A 19,761-nucleotide genomic window follows, 5' to 3' on the forward strand; every position below is an offset into this window, starting at 1 on the left:
TTGTTCTTCTGCTTTTTCAGGAAGTTTCTTGAGCAAATTCTGTAGTTGCTTTTGGTAACTCTCAGTGGGATCATAGGGTAATGGCTTGTAGAAAGTGGTGTTGGAGAGCTGCTGAGCAGCCTCTTGTTCATATTCCGACCTATTCATGATGACAACAGCACCTCCTTTGTCAGCCTTTTTGATTATGATGTCAGAGTTGTTTCTGAGGCTGTGGATGGCATTGTGTTCCGCACGGCTGAGGTTATGGGGCAAGTGATGCTGCTTTTCCACAATTTCAGCCCGTGCACGTCGGCGGAAGCACTCTATGTAGAAGTCCAGTCTGCTGTTTCGACCTTCAGGAGGAGTCCATCTAGAATCCCTCTTTCTGTAGTGTTGGCAGGGAGACCTCTGTGGATTAGTATGTTGTTCAGAGGTATTTTGGAAATATTCCTTGAGACGGAGACGTCGAAAATAGGATTCTAGGTCACCACAGAAGTGTATCATGTTCGTGGGGGTGGAGGGGCAGAAGGAGAGGCCCCGAGATAGAACAGCTGCTTCTGCTGGGCTGAGAGTATGGTTGGATAGGTTAACAATATTGCTGGGTGGGTTGAGGGAACCATTGCTGTGGCCCCTTGTAGCATGTAGTAGTTTAGAAAGTTTAGTGTCCTTTTTCTTTTGTAGAGAAGCAAAGTGTGCATTGTAAATGGCTTGTCTAGTTTTAGTAAAATCCAGCCACGAGGAAGTTTGTGTGAAGATGTACATTCTGGAGAATAAGCGGAAGTGGATCAGGGCAGATTTTTGTATATGGTAGTTAGTTATGACTTATAAGATTTATGAGGTGAGGAGAAATAAAGAAGGAAAAAAATTCCAGGGGACTGTGTGATACCATAAGATGGAATCACTTTTTTATTAGGAGAATGTGTGCTGCGAAATTGATTAGACTCTTTAAATTGGTATTCATGTTGTTGCTGATTACAGGCCTGAAGCCTTTTTGATACTTCTAGGGTAAAATAAGGTGGAATTAGGAGAGGTGAGAGATGTAAATTGTTATGGTTAAGATTTATTCTACTTGTGTGTAAATATGGATTTATTAGGTTAATATTAATAACAATAAACATCTGCATAATTTAAATATATTATCAATTCATGTGTTTGTTTATATACTTTAATTACGTGAGCTTCAGCTCTCTCTAAAAAAGACCCCCAACAACTATGGAATGGAGGGCGAATCTTTACTATTTGTAGTCTTAATTTAAGATATGTGCAATACAAAACTGACAGCTTGCCTTATGTTTCACATTAGTTTGAACCTAAAAGGGGTTTTGTTTAAGTAGTCCATTGCAGCTCTTCACATTCACTCTTCCAATCTAGAGTATTGAAGTGCTAGTTTTCTCCCCTCCACCACCACCCCTTCTTTTTGGCTGATTTTTTTTTTGTTACTTGTGGTGGGGAGGGATGGGAGACACTTCGATGCTTATGAATTTGGGAGAAAATTGGAACTAAGATTAGTGAGGCCAGACGCCCTTTAAACTTTCTCTTACAACTCTTAATTCGTTGCTTTCTTCCTGTGTTGTTCCAGTGCTAGGGTTTTCCAGGCAATGGTTTCTTGTGTGCCAAAAATTATGGTAAATATGTTAAATATATGAGAGAAAAAAGAAAAAATGTTACCATAGTGCACCAATGTAGATTACCCACGAAATTCTAAATGTATTACAACTTCAAACAAAGTGGAAAAGTAGGCCTTTTTTGTCCCTTTTAGGCCTCTCTCTCTTGCAGTGTTGTGGGGTTATCACGAGAAAAAAATAGTTGTGTTCAAGCCCAGAAGGAGTCTAAAGCATTTCTTTTCCCTTATGTTTCTTCTTTTGGAATGCATTCTGGAAATGGTGTTATAATCTTTGTAAGTTTCCTGTATATATTGTTGTGTGCTTGGAACGCTTCCTTTTGATCTTGATATGTTCTGTTTAACATCTATATAACAATTTCAAAATATTAAACATTTAACCTATTTGTAGATTCACTTTTTTTTTTAAATCATATGGGTATGTTTCTAGTGGGGTTTAGATCGAAATTAGTATTGTGGCTCAAGGAAACTTTGAATGAGAGCTGAAAGGCTAATGAACTAACAAATTGTTAAGTTGGGAAGATGGTACCTCTGAGTAGACTTGGTGCCTTCCCATGCCCCAATTTCTCTGGAAGTAATATTTTTCCCTTCTCCTACTAGTTCCCAACTAAGACCTGACAATATAGTATCTGCATCATGCTCTGAAGTGAGTATCTTTTTTTAATGTCTGAGTTTTTGTAGTAATCAATAGACATGAGCTGGCAAAAAGGAGAAATTAATTATCTCTGCCTACTGTGTGTAAAATCATTTAAATCTCTTTTTTTCTTAGTGGGTATTACCTTAAAAACATCTATTTAAAGAAAATTTGTCAGAACAGATCTTGAAATATACATAATCATTTTATTCTAAGTCAGGATTCTTTGGATAGATTTGGGAAGCCCTACACCAGTGGCTCTCAACCTTTCCAGACTACTGTACCCCTTTCAGGACTCAGATTTATCTTCCATACCCCCTTAAAAACTACTTGCTTACAAAATTGGACATAAAAATACAAAAGTGTCACAGCACACTATTACTGAAAAATTGCTTACTTTTTCATTTTTACCATATAATTGTAAAATAAATCAATTGGAATGTAAATATAATATATAGAACAGTATAAACAAGTTGTCTGTATGAAATTTTAGTTTGTACTGACTTAGCTAGTGCTGTTGCAAAACTAGGCAAATATCTAGATGAGTTGCTGTAGCCCCTGGAAGACCTCTGTGTGCCCCCAGGGGTATGTGTACCCCTGGTTGAGAACCACTGCCCTGCACAACCCTTTTGTATCAGCTAATCTCCCATTATTTCATTACAAATATTTATTACAAACATTGGTTCTAGAGCAGTTCTCCAGCAGTGGCTCTCAGACTGACTTAGTAAACCATATCTACAACTCAGAAGTACTTTGGGTACCACCGTCATAACTTTAATCAGTGTAATTATAAGAGATTCCTATTCTAATATTATACTCAAGCTGTGATATGTGAGGAGAGAGAGAACTGCTGCTCTGTATATTTCGCATTAAATGGTACTAGAAATATTTATCAAAGCTAAGATGGGGAGACACAAGTTCGGGTCCCTGCCCTGCCTGATTCAGAGCATTCTCCCCCTCACTTCCCTCCCCCACCTCCCATTGATCTGAAGGCTGAAATATAGTGCCACTTATTTGAACAGGCACACTTTATCTGTTAAAGTAATTACAGGGCAAACTGTTGTATGGAATGTCATCTGAAACACTTTGAATCCTACACAAGGATTTTCAGAAGAGCCTAGGGAAGTTAGGTACTCAGATCCCATTAAGATTGATGGATAAGTAGTTATTTTAGGTAAGTGATTCTTTATGGTTAGATTCTGATACTCATACAGTACCGTACTCCATGAGTAGTTCCAGTGACTTCAGCACTGCATAAGGTGCTATTGATTGTGAATAAGGGTATCAGAATCTGATACTTACTATATATAATGAGTAAAAGGAATTAATAAATATAAGTAGGAAAAGGAATCTTCAAAGCAGCTGATAAAATACTGCACCTGTCATTGTTTCATAATCTCTTTAGTGCATGTGGTTGATGCTGTTATAATAGTGGGGCTGACATAATAACTGCACAATAAAGTTTGTTAATTTGGAGTTAGGGTTGCTGAAGTGACGTTTCCATCAACCTGAAGCCTCAATCAGATTAAAAAACAGTGAAGCACATACAAACCATATTGCAAGGACATACTCTTATGTGCTTAACTAATCCTGTTCCTATTGACTTCAGTGGTGCAGGATCATGCCCTAACTCAGAGATCTATCCACCACCTCTGCCAGAATGACCAGTAAACTGTGCCCACACATCATGCATGTAAACTTATTTCAACATGTAGATGAACATATACAGGAAGCCCAATTTGTGATTGCAAATAAGATTAAATTAATCCTCTTTCCTATTAGAACATATTGGAGATGAGTTTCAACATTGTAAGGTGTATATATTAAAAACATTTAATGGTTGTTTAGAAATTTAAGATCAATGTTAATAGATTTTTAAATTTAAACAACTTAAGTTCCGGCAACTTTGAAATTCACATTTCTTATGCTTTCTAGTAGGAGAATTTTTTTTTCCAAGTTCTTGGTATCTCTGAATGATCAAGGTGGTGATTTCCTAATTGAGTGTTTTATTACATTTAAGACAGTATTTTAATGACCTACCTTTCTTTATAATTAGAAACAATGATCATCTTCTAGTTCTCTTTTAAAGAAACTGTTTTTGGAACTGTTGATGTTTGTGGCATGGGTGACAAAAGGACTTCCTTGCCTGCTTTGTGGCAAGTCTGAACTAGATTCCTCTTTCATAGATCAGTATACTGCAGTTTTTATTGTTTCATGATACCATTTTGTTCTATTTTGGGTGGAGGATGAGTAAGAGGAGTTAGATATCACAGTTTGCATTTGTTCTGCCAGTTCATTCAGGATGTATTAATTTTTCTTTTACTGTGTAATTCTGAGCTCCTGGTAAACTATTTCCTGTAATTTTTAACGGATCACAAGCAAGGCAATTTACTTGAATTGAAGAAACCAAGACAGTGAGATGTGGCCTCCTATGTTAGCTATATCACATTTGTATTGGAGATTGTGAGTTGGACCAGACAAAACACACAGTGCGCCTTCCCAGATACAAAACACTTAATTCATCTCCTACAACTCTTGCTAAGTAAGAATCCAAGGATAGTTTCTAATTGTTCACTCTTCCCAAACCAAATTGCCATGCATACTGATGCACCAGGCTGACTGGATCTGTCTGCATTGGAGAAGTTTTCTAACCTGTTTTCAAACCAGTTTTATAAAATTGCTCAGGCTATTTTAAACCCCTGAATCTAGATCTCTGCTTTGGCTCTAACCAAGTTTTAGAATTAGGTTAGGTTGAGCTAGCCTTAAAATCAATTAGAAAAATTCCACAGTATAGCCAGCTCTCTCTCTCCCCCAAACTGTTAGGTTCAGATATTTTTGAAAATGAGCACTTTCATTATGGCCATTCTATAATACATGCTAAACTTTTTCTGACTTGAGACACTATGGAAATGACCACCATGGAAATGTCTCTAAATATTTGCTGTAATCCTTGGTTAATATTATAGGCAATGTCTGTATTTTAGGTTGTATAAGCATTTCCATTTCAAAGGGCCATTTGCGGTTTGATATAACTTTCTTCAATTTATGACTTTTGAGCTGAAACCTTCCCTATTTGATTTCTGATCGAGATTCACTTAATTTGAAAGCTTGAGCAAATCAGCTAAGCCATTAAAAACAAGTTACCAAAATATTGTAACTCTTTTGAACAGCTCTAGCACCTCAGTGTGAGATGATAGGAGCTTGAAACTTAGCAGGGAGATGGTGCCTAGTTTACAGATATATCTTTTGGTGGTCTGTTGAAGAACCATTTATATTTGGCAGAGTTATGACTTTGTGCAGCACATGCACTGACTTTGTGCAGAAACGAGAGATCAGTTGAAAAACATTTCTATTGGGATTGCAGAAAGGGAAGATAAGTGTAATTTCTCATTTTAATTAATATGATACTTCAGGATTTGTGTGGAATGAAGCAGGGCTCATTTGGAACCCAGGCCCCTGAGGAGCACCTCCTCATTCAATGCAATATGTAAAAGTGGAAACAAAACAGGGCTGCGTCATTCACAGTCCACTGACCAACTTCAGCAGTTTGAGGATGGTGTCCTTCAGAACGTTGCCTAATTCACCAACTGACCTGTACGTGTTCTGGGGAAAATAAATAGTAAGATCCAGATTAGAACAAAGCCTACACACAAGGGGGAAGAATTAAGGTTGTCGTAAAGAAACTACGATATTCACTTACTTCAAGTGCTTCATGTTGCAACCTTGTGTGGTGGGTTTTTTTAGAATCGTAGTTCATAGGCATGAATATTAGAACTGAAATTGGTGACTTGGTTTTGATTTATGCATTGAATTTCTAATTGGTGGTAGGCAGCATTTTATGTTTTTTATCTGTAACAAAAGGAGTAAATTGTCTACAATAGATTTTGTAACTTTGCACCACAAATAATTTCATAGCAAAATTATGTGTTGTTACATTATCACAACAGAAGTAAGTATTAGTGATGTACATACCTTTTAAAATTAACCGTTTAAATGATTAAAGGGCCAGCCTGCCAGAGCGGCTGGGGCTGATCCGGCTGGCATGGCTGGGGCTGAGGCCGCTCTGGCCGGGCTGGGCGACCGGCTCGGGGTTAACAGTTAAGGCGGGTTAACCGGTAAGACTAATGCTTACCAGTTAACCTTTTACATCCCTAATAAGTATACAAGGCAACAGAATTCTGATTCCAAATAGGAATAATACAGTAACTCCCCACTTAACATCCTCTCGCTTAATGTTGTTTCGATCTTGCGTCCCTGCTCCACTACAGAACATGGTCATTTAAAGTTGTGGAATGCTCCGCTATAACGTCGTTTGGCTGCCTGCCTTGTCCACGGCTGACAGCCCCCCCCATTCCCTTCCCTCCCGCCAGCACCTCCCCGCCTGCTGGCGGACCCCGCGAATCAGCACCTTCTCCCTGCTTCCCCACCAGTCAGCTGGTTTGCGGCGTTCAGGAGGGAGGGGGGAGAGGAGCAAGGACACAGCGCATAGGCCTCCTGACTGCCACGGGCAGGAGGCAGGGGAGGGAGCGGTGAGGAGTGAGGACTCGGCGTGCAGAGTAAAGGGGAAGGAGGTGGGGGGGGAAGAGGCGGGTTAAGGGTGGAGGTTTGGGGGAAGGGGTGGAGTGGCCGGGCCAACGGTTGAGCCCCAGGCAAAGTCGGTGCCTGTGCTTGCACAGTGGGGAAGCTGCCGCTTCTCCTAGTCTATGGCACCTTCAGCCTCCTTGCTGCCTCATTGTCTGCAGTGCCAGTGGGCTGTACCTGTGTGGGGTAAGGCGGGGGCGCCTCCCAACTATAGTACTGTACTGTATGTAAAACTGTTTAAAACTTAAACCTGTATTAAATTGCTTGTTTAAAATGTATGTAATGCCTTTTGTCTGGCAAAAAAAAATTTCTCTGGAACCTAACCCCACCTATTTATATGAATTCTTCTGTGGAAATTGGATTCACTTAACATCGTTTTGCTTAAAGTCGCATTTTTCAGAAACATAACTACAACGTTAAGTGAGGAGTTACTGTACTGTTATACATAACCCTTAAGTGATTTAATTTCTGACCCTGTGATGTGTGTAATCCACCACATTTTAGAGACATCGAAAAACTTATCCTTTCACAGTTGTGATATCCTGTGAAATGCGATCTTTGCTTTTAAAGCGTGCTGGTCTCAGTCTTTCTGTACTTGGCTAGAGATTTTTCAGCTTATGGTGGTATTTCTGGTGGTCACAAATATTTTATTTTAAATGTAAATTTAGTGATGGAAAAAGGTGCTAGATTAACAGATGTGGAGGGAAGTCTTCTTTATTCACAGAATCAGGACAGCATGGACAATAGCATTCCATGACTAGCTATTATTTATCAGTGCCTAAGGGCCAGCCAAGCATGGGATCCCACTATGCTACAGTATAGAGTAGAAGACAGTCCCTGCCCTGAAGACTTTACAATTTAAATAGACAAGACAGGTGCAGGGTGGAGGGAAGGGATAGAACACACAAGCAGTGAACAATGTGATGGCAGCAATGACTATATTTAGACTGACATCCAGAATTCCTAAAGTTGTAAATTTTCTAGAATAAGCTTTGAACTATAAAGAGCTTTTGAGTATATTAATTCTGTTTCTTTGATTGCTTCAGAACTGGTGGCTGCTCTAATTTACAGTCGGAATTCAAACAAACCTATAAAAACAATTACTTTCCTAGGAATTTACAAGATATTACAATGGAAAAAATACAGAATGTCATAAAAATAGAACCTGAAATCCAGATTCATTAGTCAAGCAATGAAGGAAATTAATGTGTGTCAATCTTATTCTGTTGGGGCCATTTCTAGGAGAGGAAGGATAGTTAAATTTCTGTTCATTAGTTTAAATTCTCAGTCTCCTAAATTTGTCAAAAACGCTGCCAGATCCGGATAAGGATATGGTTTAAAGTCTATTTTATATGGGGCACTGAATACTGTTAGATGATGAAACGCCAACCAGGTCTGCATGTTAGAAAATTTCTTTCTGACTCTGTCTATATCTTGTTGCTGTTGCCCTTAATTTAATCTTTTAAATTGGAAAGAACTGTCCCCTCTCCATTAAGTCTTTGGAAAATGCTGTTGCAACTCACCCTACTGTTTAATTTAAAAGAACGCTTTCTCTCTTCCATCCTCAAATTGTCTGAGAAATGGGCTTTGAAAAGCCCTCACAAGCAGCAGTGATTTAATTTTTAGTTTTCATTTGAAAACTAATATAGTGCATGAATTGAACTCTACAACTGAACAGCAATTCATTATTTTAAAACGTTTACGTCAACAGTTCCAGTAAATCTATCGATGCGAGGCAGGGAATGAGCAAGGAAGAACATTAGGGGACTGGTTCTTCACTCAGAATTGCTAGTGTGGATCTGTGAGCACCCTTTTGTTGTGAGGGGTCTGCTCTAGTGGATCAAATTGCAGAATCAGGGCTTTAATTTTCTAATAATACATATATGCCTGTTCTTATCCAAGGATCTCAATCTAGATCTCAGAGGTACATAAATGTTCTTATGACATCACAAACTAATTTTATGTCTCTTAACTACCATATTGGAACTTTCAGTATGTTTGTTTTTATGGAGACAGTTTTTGTTACAGCTGTCTTTAGAAAAATATTTTCATTTTATTTAAAAATTTTTCATTTGTGACAGCGTCACAAGCTAAACAACCCAGAGGTAACGGTTCATTGACATTCTTATTTAGTTTTGAGGAAGCAAATATTGGCCAGTGTAAGGTCCTATGTATTTTGTGCAAAAGTTTTAAACAGAGCTTTTTAACAGAGGGGAAAACTGTAAGACTCTTCTTACTAAAACTTACATACGTAACTTATTCACTGCTGCAATACATAGTAATTTAAGTTCTTAGAAAGCTTTGATTTGCCAGAAAACCATCATTGCAAAGCAAGTCAACTATTTTTGATGTCGAAGTAGGGGATAATATTCTCTTAATTTGTCATGATAAAACTTCAGCAAACCCATTTCCTAAAATTTATTCAAGTGCTGCTGCTACTTGAAAGAGAGAGATGATTAATTGAAGGAGAATATGAAGCTACACCAAAAGATGGAATATTTAATATCAAATATTAAAAGGTAATATATTTCAAACATTCTTTGTGATAACTTTGTAAAGTTGTCTTCTATAGCTTGAAATTTCCTGGAATTTCCCTTCTGCAGTTCTCTGAAGTGGCCCCAGTGTGTGAGTTATGATTAGAGCAGCAGGTTGTTTACCTTTATATTTGGGGCAGATAAGGATAAAATAGCAAATTCTAACTTTAATCCCAGTCCCACCAAAGAACAGAAAATTAAAGTTGACAGAATTTATTATTCCTATTACAGGGAAGGGCTTTTACTCAAGGTAATGCCTCAGTCCCAAAAAGAATGGAAAGGGGGTGAAGACCTGTTCAAGACCTCAGATACTGAACATCTTTATACAGCATTGAAAGTTCAGAATGAGCACCTTGGCCCCTATATACCCTCCCTCAGCTCAGGTGACCGGTTTACAGGCTTCAGTTTGAAGGATGCTTCTTTTCATTTGGATATTCATCCTGCTCACAAAAGGTTCCTGCAGGTCACAGTGGGCCAGAAGCACTTTGAATACAGAATGCTCCCTTTCAGCCTCTCCATGGCCTCAGGTTATTTATGAAAGGTGTTGTGGTGATGGCTGCATACCTCTGTAGACAGGGGAGACAGATATAGCCTTACCTGGACAATTGGCTGCTTACTGGTTGGTCATACCAGGAGATACAAGCAACAGTCACTACCACAATTCAACTCTTTGATTCCCTAAGACTTCAGACATTTTGGACAAGTCCATATTAACTTGCACAAAATATTACCTGCACAAACCATACAATTAATCGGGTGGACCTGAACTTAGACACAGCAGGGCCCTGCTTATCTCTGGACCAATTCCTTGCCATGAGGAATCTCCTCAGCCAGCTTTATCTCAGCCCTCAGACTACAGTCCAGTCCTGCCTGGTTCTGTAGGGGCATGCACTTATGTCACCCCGTTGACATGATTGCATCTACAATGTCTCCAAATCTGCATGTTCCAGGGCCTACTGTCCCAAAATGAGGGCAGTGTAAAGCACCCCAGTCCAGCATCCCTACATCTGGCAGCATAGCTTTAGGACTGACAATGAGCGTAGAACAAACCTGCTTTCAAGACATTTGAGCCGTCCTCCAGAACAGCAGGAGACGCCCTATGGGAAAATGCTACTGCTCTCTCTTTCGTGCCAGCAGCATCACTTTCTATTGAGGTGTCAGGTATGCCTTTCCTACTGGAGTATCTTCTTTTGCTAAAGACACCTGGCTTGTCATCAGCTCCCTGTGAGTACATTTGGCAGCTGTTAGCTCTTTCCAGTCCCTGGTGGAGGCCGCCCTGTTTTTACTCATCCCTCTATCAAAAAGTTCCTGAATGGCATCATAAGGACATTTTCTCTAGCTTTGCAACCAGTTCCTGCCTGGGATCTGAACTTCATTCTTTCTGCTGTCCTTTTGAACCTTTAGCCCCTTTTTCCCTCCGGCACCTTTCTTTGAAGATCACCTTCTGATAGCTGTTATCTCTGCGAGAAGGTAGGGAAACTTGGAGCTCTTATGGTAGACCCACCTTATACAGTTTTTCACAAGGGCAAGGTTTCTTTAGGTCTATGTGCTAAGTTCATACCTAAGGTGCCTTTGAGTTTCATCTTAATCAGGCTATACACCTACCAGTGTTTTATGCTAAACCTCCCTGAAACATGGAGAAGGCAAGTCTCCATTCCCTAGACATACAGGGCTCTTGCCTTCTCTCTGCAAAGAACAATTCCTTTTCAGAAATCTCCAGGGTTGTTCATTGCTGTCGCCGTGAAAATGGAAAGGAAAGCTGTCTTGGATCATCCATTCATTCTTGTACATTCTTCCCAAAGACTAAGTGGATAGCCTCTTGCATTTCTCTCTGCTATGATGTTATGAAAGCCCCTCCTTCTCAAACTGTCAGGGCCCATTCTGTGATTGCTCAAGTGGTACCAGTAGCTTCTTTACAGGGAATTCCCCTCTCTGAAATTTGCAGAGCAGCCACCTGGGGCTCCTTACACGCTTTCACCAGGTATTCCAAGCTTTGACTACAGATACCTCCTTTGGCTCAGCAATCCCTCACTCTGCTACTGTTACAGCAATACTTCCTCACACCCTCCTCTTCAGTGACCACTGCTTGGGAGTCACAGTAAATACTCCTAGGGAGCAGCACTCTTAAGAAAAAAGGAATGTTACCTACCTTATGGTAACTGGAGTTCTTGAAGATGTGTGGTCCCTATGGGTATTCCATGACTTCTCTCCTTACCTTCTGTTTGAGTCAACCTGATTCACAGTAGAGTCCAAACTGGGGGCTGGTCGATTTGCTCCATCCTTTATGCCCCTGGATGGAAGCATGAGGTGGCACAGTTATGAACTAATGGACCCTGCTGCTGAGGAATTTTTGGTTCAAAGCATATGCGCACCACAGTGAATCCCCATAGGGACCACATATCTCTACTCCTTTCCCTAGTGTGTGTTAACATAGTACTGTTTGAAACGGGACTACGTTAGTATACATTTGGTAATTTTTAGTGCACATCAGCAGGGTCTGCACAGGCCTGTTAGTGCGCAGCACACAAGTGTGCACTAGATTTACACCCCTCTGGTGCAGACTAATGTGCTGTGTATACAAGCCTTTAGTTCCAAACTAAGTGCATGCCTACACTGACCTGCAGTTTATACTAAGAGCGTGTGAATTACAGCATGCACCAAAGTGCTGTACTGTAATTCCCTGTGTGGACACTGTGGGCACACACTTAAAAGTCCTTAGTTTGCACTAATGAAGTCCTAAAACAGGACTTCATTAGCGCCAACTAAGCTTCAGAAGAGAGACCGTATCAGGCATGTAAATTTTAAAGATAAACAAGACAATATTAAAAATAGGTTTACTTAGTAATATATATTAACATTTTGAAGATGGGAGGGGAAATTCTTTGCAATTAATCTTTTAAGAGGCCAGAGTCCACATAAATTGTGTACTATTTAAAAGCCTTGGGAACCCAATTTTGAGATTCTTGCCATTTGTTCTCATGCATTTTGTACTGGATATGTGAAACCCCAATTGTGGCCATAGTTAAGAGGACAAGGTATATATTTACGCAGAAATTAGTCTGACTGCTCTAGAGTATTCATATTTCAGGACTTGTCTATGCAGGCCACTTTACTTCCGAATGAGAACTCCACATAGGTGAGGCTTATACCATGGCCTAAAATTTGTCAGGTTGTATGTTAGTGTGGGTGAAAACTGGAGATTGGTTTCAGAGTAACAGCCGTGTTAGTCTGTATTCGCAAAAAGAAAAGGAGTACTTGTGACACCTTAGAGACTAACCAATTTATTTGAGCATAAGCTTTTGTGAGCTACAGCTCACTTCATCGGATGCATACTGTGGAAAGTGCAGAAGATCGTTTTATACACACAAAGCATGAAAAAATACCTCCCCCCACCCCACTCTCCTTCTGGTAATAGCTTATCTAAAGTGATCACTCTCCTTACAATGTGTATGATAATCAAGTTGGGCTATTTCCAGCACAAATTCTGGACTTTAGATAAGCTATTACCAGCAGGAGAGTGGGGGGGAGGTATTTTTTCATGCTTTGTGTGTATAAAAAGATCTTCTGCACTTTCCACAGTATGTATCCGATGAAGTGAGCTGTAGCTCACGAAAGCTTATGCTCAAATAAATTGGTTAGTCTCCAAGGTGCCACAAGTACTCCTTTTCTTTTTGGAGATTGGTTGTTATATTTTGGGGGAAAACAAGAATTTTTTCCCTGTGGAATCAGGGTTGAATCCTATGAAAACTGTATTTTTGAAGGAAAAAATGTCATTTAAAAAAAAAAAAGATGCTCTTGATGGTGTACAGTAACTCCTCATTTAACATTGTAGTTATGTTCCTGAAAAATGCAACTTTAAGTGAAATGATGTTAAGCGAATCCAATTTCCCCATAAGAATTAATATAAATAGTGGGGGTTAGGTTCCAGGGAAAAATTTTTTTTGCCAGACAAAAGACACACACACACAGTATAAGTTTTAAACAAACAATTTAATACTGTACACAGCAATGATGATTGTGAAGTTTGGTTGAGGTGGTAAAGTCAGAGGGTGGGATATTTCCCAGGGAATGCCTTACTGCTAAATGATGAACTAGCAGTGCGCTGAGCCCTCCAGGGTTAACTCATTGTTGTTAATGTAGCCTGATACTCTACAAGGCAGCATGAATGGAGGGAGGGGAGACAGCATGGCAGACAGAGACACAAACTCTGTGTGTGAGTGTGAGAGAGAGAGATGCGCATTTCCCATGTAAGTAGGCTGACCCCACTTTTAAGTACACTGGCTTGTTAAGTTAATCAGCAAGCTGAGACCACAGCTTCTGCCAGGAAGCTCCCTCCGTCCTAAGCCCTGTGGTGTGTGTCCCCTACTCTATGGAAGATGGGGTAAGTGGGGTGCAGGAGCAGGGGAGGGGGACATCCTGACATTAGCCTCCCTCTGGCCCCCACCCCTGCACAGCAAGCGGGATGGTTGGGGAGCAACTTCAAGGCAGAGGACAGGAGCAGCACATGGCAGTGGGGGAAAGGACAGCTGAACTGCCCAATAGATAGCCTGCTGGGTGGCTGCTACACAGGGAACCTAGGGGAGCGGGGAGCTGATAGGGGGGCTGCCGGTCCACCCTGGTTCCGAACTCCTACCAGCTAGCTGCAACGGGCTCTTCCTGCAAGCAGTGGACAAAGCAGGCAGCTGCCAAACGACTTATAAGGGAGCATTGCACAACTTTAAATGAGCATGTTCCTTAATTGATCAGTAATGTAACAACAAAACAACGTTAACCGGGACGACTTTAAGTGAGGAGTTACTGTACTTGGAAAAATCATAGCAAAGGCTATCTTTGACTCAGTGGAGTTAATCCCTACCAATCTTGTCAACTCTCGTTGATCTAAGGTTCTGATAAACGTCATAAATTTTGAATCGGAGAAATTTGACAGAAGTCATTACTGCTGCTTTCAAATTACAGTGGTTTCCAGCTAATTTTCTGGTAGCCACAGTTCTTAATTCTGGAAAATACTAATTTCTTTTCTTCAATATTGCAGATGACCATGGATGAGAAATATGTAAACAGCATTTGGGATCTCCTGAAAAATGCGATCCAAGAAATCCAGCGTAAGAACAACAGTGGTCTCAGCTTTGAGGAACTGTATAGGAATGCATATACTATGGTGTTACATAAACATGGAGAAAAATTGTACACTGGACTACGAGAAGTCGTCACTGAGCATCTCATAAACAAGGTATCTAACTAAACTAAATTTTAAATCAGTGGTTTTCTTGCTGATATGTAAGATGAGCACTATATAATTGTGGTTTGTGACAAAAATCCAAATTTTGGTACTTTAGTTTTAAAACAATGTTTTTACTCATATATAATACCAGTTTAGGACTAATGTCAAGCATAAGATGATCTCATGTTAGAGGTACCATTTATGTTTAAACTACTAATGAATAATGAAATGTGCAAATTTAAATGTTTATGAATATGTGAATCAAGAAATCACTTTTAGTTGAATCATTATTGCATGATTGCATAGGTACGTCTGCTAACCTGTTTGTTTGTTTATTTATTTATTTTTTAAGTTGTGGCTTTTTGATAGAATTGAGTGGCCTTCTTGGGTGGGGTCGGTTTCACTTACTAGTAATAATAACCCCATTTTTCAGTCTGGGAGCTAACTACATCCCGGAATAAGAACTTGCTTGTAATGGGCTTTGTTCGTGATCTAATGCAATAGTTGTGCTGGGATTACATTATATAAAGAGTAGAGAGGCATCGTTCAATGCGTAAAATCAACTTGACAAAAAACATCCTGAACAGTCTGAGTCCTTAAATTTCAGTCTTTTCAAAACATACATTTAATTTAGCCTAAAATTTTAAATAAACAGTCCTTTTGATTCTGAATATATAAGATATAAAGACCTTCCGTCTCGCCTCAGACCACAGATTGGACCTCTGTGGCTTTGTGTTGGTGAAGAAAAGCAGTCCTGTTTAGATCTGGCGTAGCTAGCTCACGTTAGCTAAACCCAGCCTTGACTTGACCTTTTTCTGAGTTGAAACAAGGCTGAAAACTTATTGCTCTAAAGAGGTCCAGCACTTGTGGCAGAATCAAAGATGCAGCCTGGAGAACAGCTGCTTTTCCACTGTGCCCATTGTATGTACTGACCAAAGCACTCGAGTAGCATCATAGCCTATCATGCCCTTACTGCACAGTTTAGTGAGTTGAAGTAATCAGTGGACTGCTTCCCATTTTTGGTGGTTCTTTCAGGTGAAGACGTTTTAAAGACTTCGCTCCAGACCACTTCAGTCTAAAATATGCTTTAAATATATATATTTTTTACACTGTGTGAATGGAAGGACAGGTTGAGTATAAAGTGACTATAGGATTTTGCACGTATATGTCCTTTTATTATAATATATTAATGCCTCAGAGATATTACTGAATTTGTCAAGACTAGTCATGTAACATGGTAAATGTCTGAGACTTTTAGAAATCTATGCCTGTAAACATCTCTACATTATCATGGACTTAGTGGTGTTTAGGAGCATATACACAGGTGGTAGAAGTTGGTTCGGTTCTGAAATTAGACATCTCTTCAGTTTTCTTGTAGTACTTGTTGCAAGGCAGATGAAACAACTAATTACAGTTCAATCTATTTAACTGAGCATTTTACTTAACTGAAAGTTTAGTGGAAAAATCGTTACATCTTTGATAGCTCTTTCCAACACTACTACTTATGTCAGTATTTGAAACATTAAGTATCTAATTAAATCACTGGAATGCATTCTAGTCACAGGTGTTCACTTATCTATACCTTCAAAGAACAAATGGTGGATACTAGGGCTGGTTAGGAAAATTCTGACAAAACATTTTTTGCTAATTTGTCAAAACAAAACATTTAGTGGGGACAGCTTGATTTGATGAAGTTCCAATAGAATACAGGCATGTTTAGAAAACTGCCTGGTTTCCTGTCAGTTCACCTGGCAGACTGCATTGGACAGGGGGACTGCAGGGTCTGTGGTTCCAAGGCAGCTCACTGGGTAGACAGCACTGGAGCTGGGGCTTCATTCTTTGTGGATACCCTTGTGAGAACAGGTTACGTTCTCGTAATTAAGTATACCAGGTATGGGGCTTGTGCTGTGCATGTAATACAGAGGTTTATCTGTGGTTAATAGACACCAGAGATTAGCGAGCTGCTACTCATCTATTTGAAAGCATTTTTCATGGTTAGTGCTGTTCTGGTTTGGAACACAAATGTATATTTTTCTTGTGTAGGTGGGAAGTCTTGCTCTGCTATCTTTAATTGCTTGTTGAAAGTTGTGTTTGGCCAGACTTTACTTAGGAAGAGACCAGACCAGGGGTAGGCAAACTTTTTAGCTTGAGGGTCACATCTGGGTATAGAAATTGTATGGTGGGCCATGAATGCTCACGAAATTGGGGGTTGGGGTGCTGGAGGGGGTGACGACTCCAGCTGGGGGTGCGGGCTCTGGGATGGGGTCAGAAATGAGGAGTTCAGGGTGTGAGAGAGGCCTCAGGACTGGGGCAGGGGATTAGGGTGCTGAGAGGGTGAGGGCTCCAGCTGGGGGTGCAGGCTCTGCGGTGGGGCTGGAGTGCAGGACAGTGCTCCGTACTGGGACCAAGGGGTTCGGAGACTGGGAGGAGTATCAAGGCTGGGGCAGATGGTTGGGGTGCGGGAGGGTTGGGGGTGCAGGTTCTGGGGTGGGCCTGGGGATGAGGGGGTTGGGGTGCAGGCGGGTGCTCTGGGCTGGGCCTGAGGGGTTGCAGGGCAGGAGGGGGATCAGGGCTGGGGCGTGGGGGGGCTCAGGGGTGCAGGTGCCAGGCGGTGCTTACTGGAAGCAGTGGCATGTCCCCCCTCCAGCTCCTAAGCAGAGGTGTGGCCCCGGGGGTAGGGTGGGCGGAAGTCTTTAAAACATCTTCAGCTGAAAGTTCCCGGCCAAAGGGAGCTGCCGGGGGCGGTGCTTGGGGTGGGGGCAATGTGCAGAGCCCCCTGGCTGCCACCATGCATAGTTGCTGGAGGGGGGACATGCTGCTACTTCCAGGAGCCGCACAGAAAGCTCCCCACCCCGCTCCCCGGCTGGAGCGCAAAGCGGGGCAAGCCCCTGACCCCGCTCCCTGGCAGGAACTTGAGGGTCAGATTAAAAGGTCCAACAGGTTGGACATGGCCTGTGGGCTGTAGTTTGCTCACCCCTGGACCAGACCTTTTGAGGAAAAAAGTTATGTAACTTTAAAAAACAAACAAAAAGCCACTAGCTGATACGTTTTTTGCAATATATTTAGTTGTAATTAAAATCATTAATGTTTTCCCCTGCCAAGTCCCAGCCCCACTTATGAGCACTGGCACTAAAATTAAAATGTAACAAGTATAAAATCTAAGAAAGATAAAATTAAAAAAAACCCGGTATATTAATTTTAGCTAGATAAAAGTATTAAACCACCCTCACAGTGGTTCAAGCATGAAATAGGTCTGAATTGTTGTAGGTAGTGGGACACCTAACTTTTACATTTGCAGTTTCTTCTGTGTATTGTGTAGTTAATGAGCTTAAAAATAGCTTTTTGTAGTTACTTGAATTATAGTTACACCTTCAGGTGCTAACCAAGATTGAGGCTTCTTTGAGCTAGGTTTTGCATAAACACAAAGCAAGAAATCATTTTTGCCCCCTACAGTTTACATTCTAAATAGATAAGACAGGTAAAGAATGGGAAGGGAAATGGAACAAGTGACGTTCTGTGTCCAAGATGACATGGCAGTTCAGTTGTAGAGATTAGAATAGAAACCAGGTGTCCTAACACCTAGTCCAGTGCCATATCTACTGAACCATGGTGCATTTAAGTAGTGGGAGATCATACTGTCTATCAAATCTAAATAGATTGATAGGTAACTTTGTTCAAGTGATGGCACATGTGTATTTGCTCCACGTACAGTTGCTGGAATTTTTTCCCTCAGTGGTAACTATCTGGGTGGCTTGAGCGCCCTCTCCTGCTGCATGCCACTGTATCTAGTAGTATAAATGGCCAGCTGACCATGAGCTCACTCAATTCCTTCTTATTGCCCGTGATGGTTGCTGTTCTTCTTGCTCTTCATAGACCTCGAGAGGTCATCTAGTCCAGTCCCCTGCACTCACGGCAGGACTAAGTATATTATCTAGACCATGTACTCTCAGTGGACTCTGTTCTCTTGCATTTTATTGTAAATAGTTTAGTGTTTGCTTTGTTAGGTTTTTACCCCATCTGATGATTTTGGTTGATTCCTGGTTCTGAGGGACATCTCAGTCACCAGGCTTCAAGGCCTGCATTTCTTGCCATAGGCCTATGCCCTTGAGTGACCCACACTCAAGTTGCTTGAAGTGCCTTGGGGAAGATCACGTTGGGGAGCATTACCAAATTTGCAGGGACTTTAAGCCTTGCACAAAGAAAGATCATGAAGTCAGCCTAAACTTTTTACTCATGGAGACCTCCATCTGAGTCAGGTCGGTAAAACTTGGCACCGAGTGCCTCAACGTCGGTAAGGAGTGCGCCTTTTACTGAGCCTGAGTCCCAACAAGCACTTTGCCATCCCGAGTGCCTAGGAGGTATTAGAAGCAGACTGCTGAAAGGGGGAGATCCCCAGCACTGAAGTCTGCTTGGCATGGGGATAAGTGGAGTGCAGTCTGAGTATAAGCACTCCTCTGCTTCAGAAGATGGCACTGTTGATTACAGCAGCTTAGGTAGGCTGTGTTAAGCCCAGAGCTAGAGGAAGCACCTTCCACACCTGTGGCACTGCACTGTATAAAGTTTATCGTGGAATCGATCATACTAGAGGCATTTGCAGCTGCCAGAGACCTCCTGACTCCATCAGTGCCAGTATTACTGGCAGTACAAGAGTCGATGCTATCAGTTCTGGCGAACGCAGGAGAACCAGCAGGACTGCTACAGCGGTCGGTATCATGCCAGCCTCATGTACCCCTGATGGCTTGTCCTTCTGTACCATCAAAGGGAAAACCCACAATGTTTGCTTTACTGCAGACCTCTCAATGTTGGCACCGATCGCCAACACCGATTGTCTGGAATGGCGCCTCCATGGTCAGTGGAAGGAGAGTTGTCGTCTTCTGAATTGGAGGTCATGTGCAACGTTTCCCAGTCTCGGAGCCACACTCTCTACCCCTCCTCCAGATGTTTCCATCCTTTCATGTATCCTGTCACGGGAGCACCATAGAGTGGGTGGCCAGGAGATCACTGGGGGCCCTATACCTGTCCAGTGTCTTTTTTTTGGAGTCTGTGGGTCTTTCCCCATTTCCAGATCGAATTCCGGGCACTTCTATTCGGTGGCATTGGAAGGGCCTGCGGCACCTCCTCACTGGGAAGCACCCATTCTTGACTCTGGTACAGAGTCCAGTGCCAGATAGCAAGAACCAGCTCCAGGGCA

At 41.4% G+C, this 19,761-nt stretch overlaps 1 protein-coding gene across 1 annotated transcript in view; it reads left to right on the forward strand.

Moving 5' to 3' along the window:
* The window catches only part of CUL3 (cullin 3), a 101,947-nt gene that overhangs the window by 11,292 nt on the left and 70,894 nt on the right, over positions 1-19,761 (forward strand). Inside the window, exon 2 of the mRNA XM_048863011.2 lies at positions 14,382-14,579. Within this exon, the coding sequence (XP_048718968.1) occupies positions 14,382-14,579 (198 nt within the window). The remainder of the gene's footprint in view (positions 1-14,381; positions 14,580-19,761) is intronic.

The sequence above is a fragment of the Caretta caretta genome, chromosome 9 (assembly GCF_965140235.1).
Source record: "Caretta caretta isolate rCarCar2 chromosome 9, rCarCar1.hap1, whole genome shotgun sequence".
In the NCBI taxonomy this organism is placed as follows: Eukaryota; Metazoa; Chordata; order Testudines; family Cheloniidae; genus Caretta; species Caretta caretta.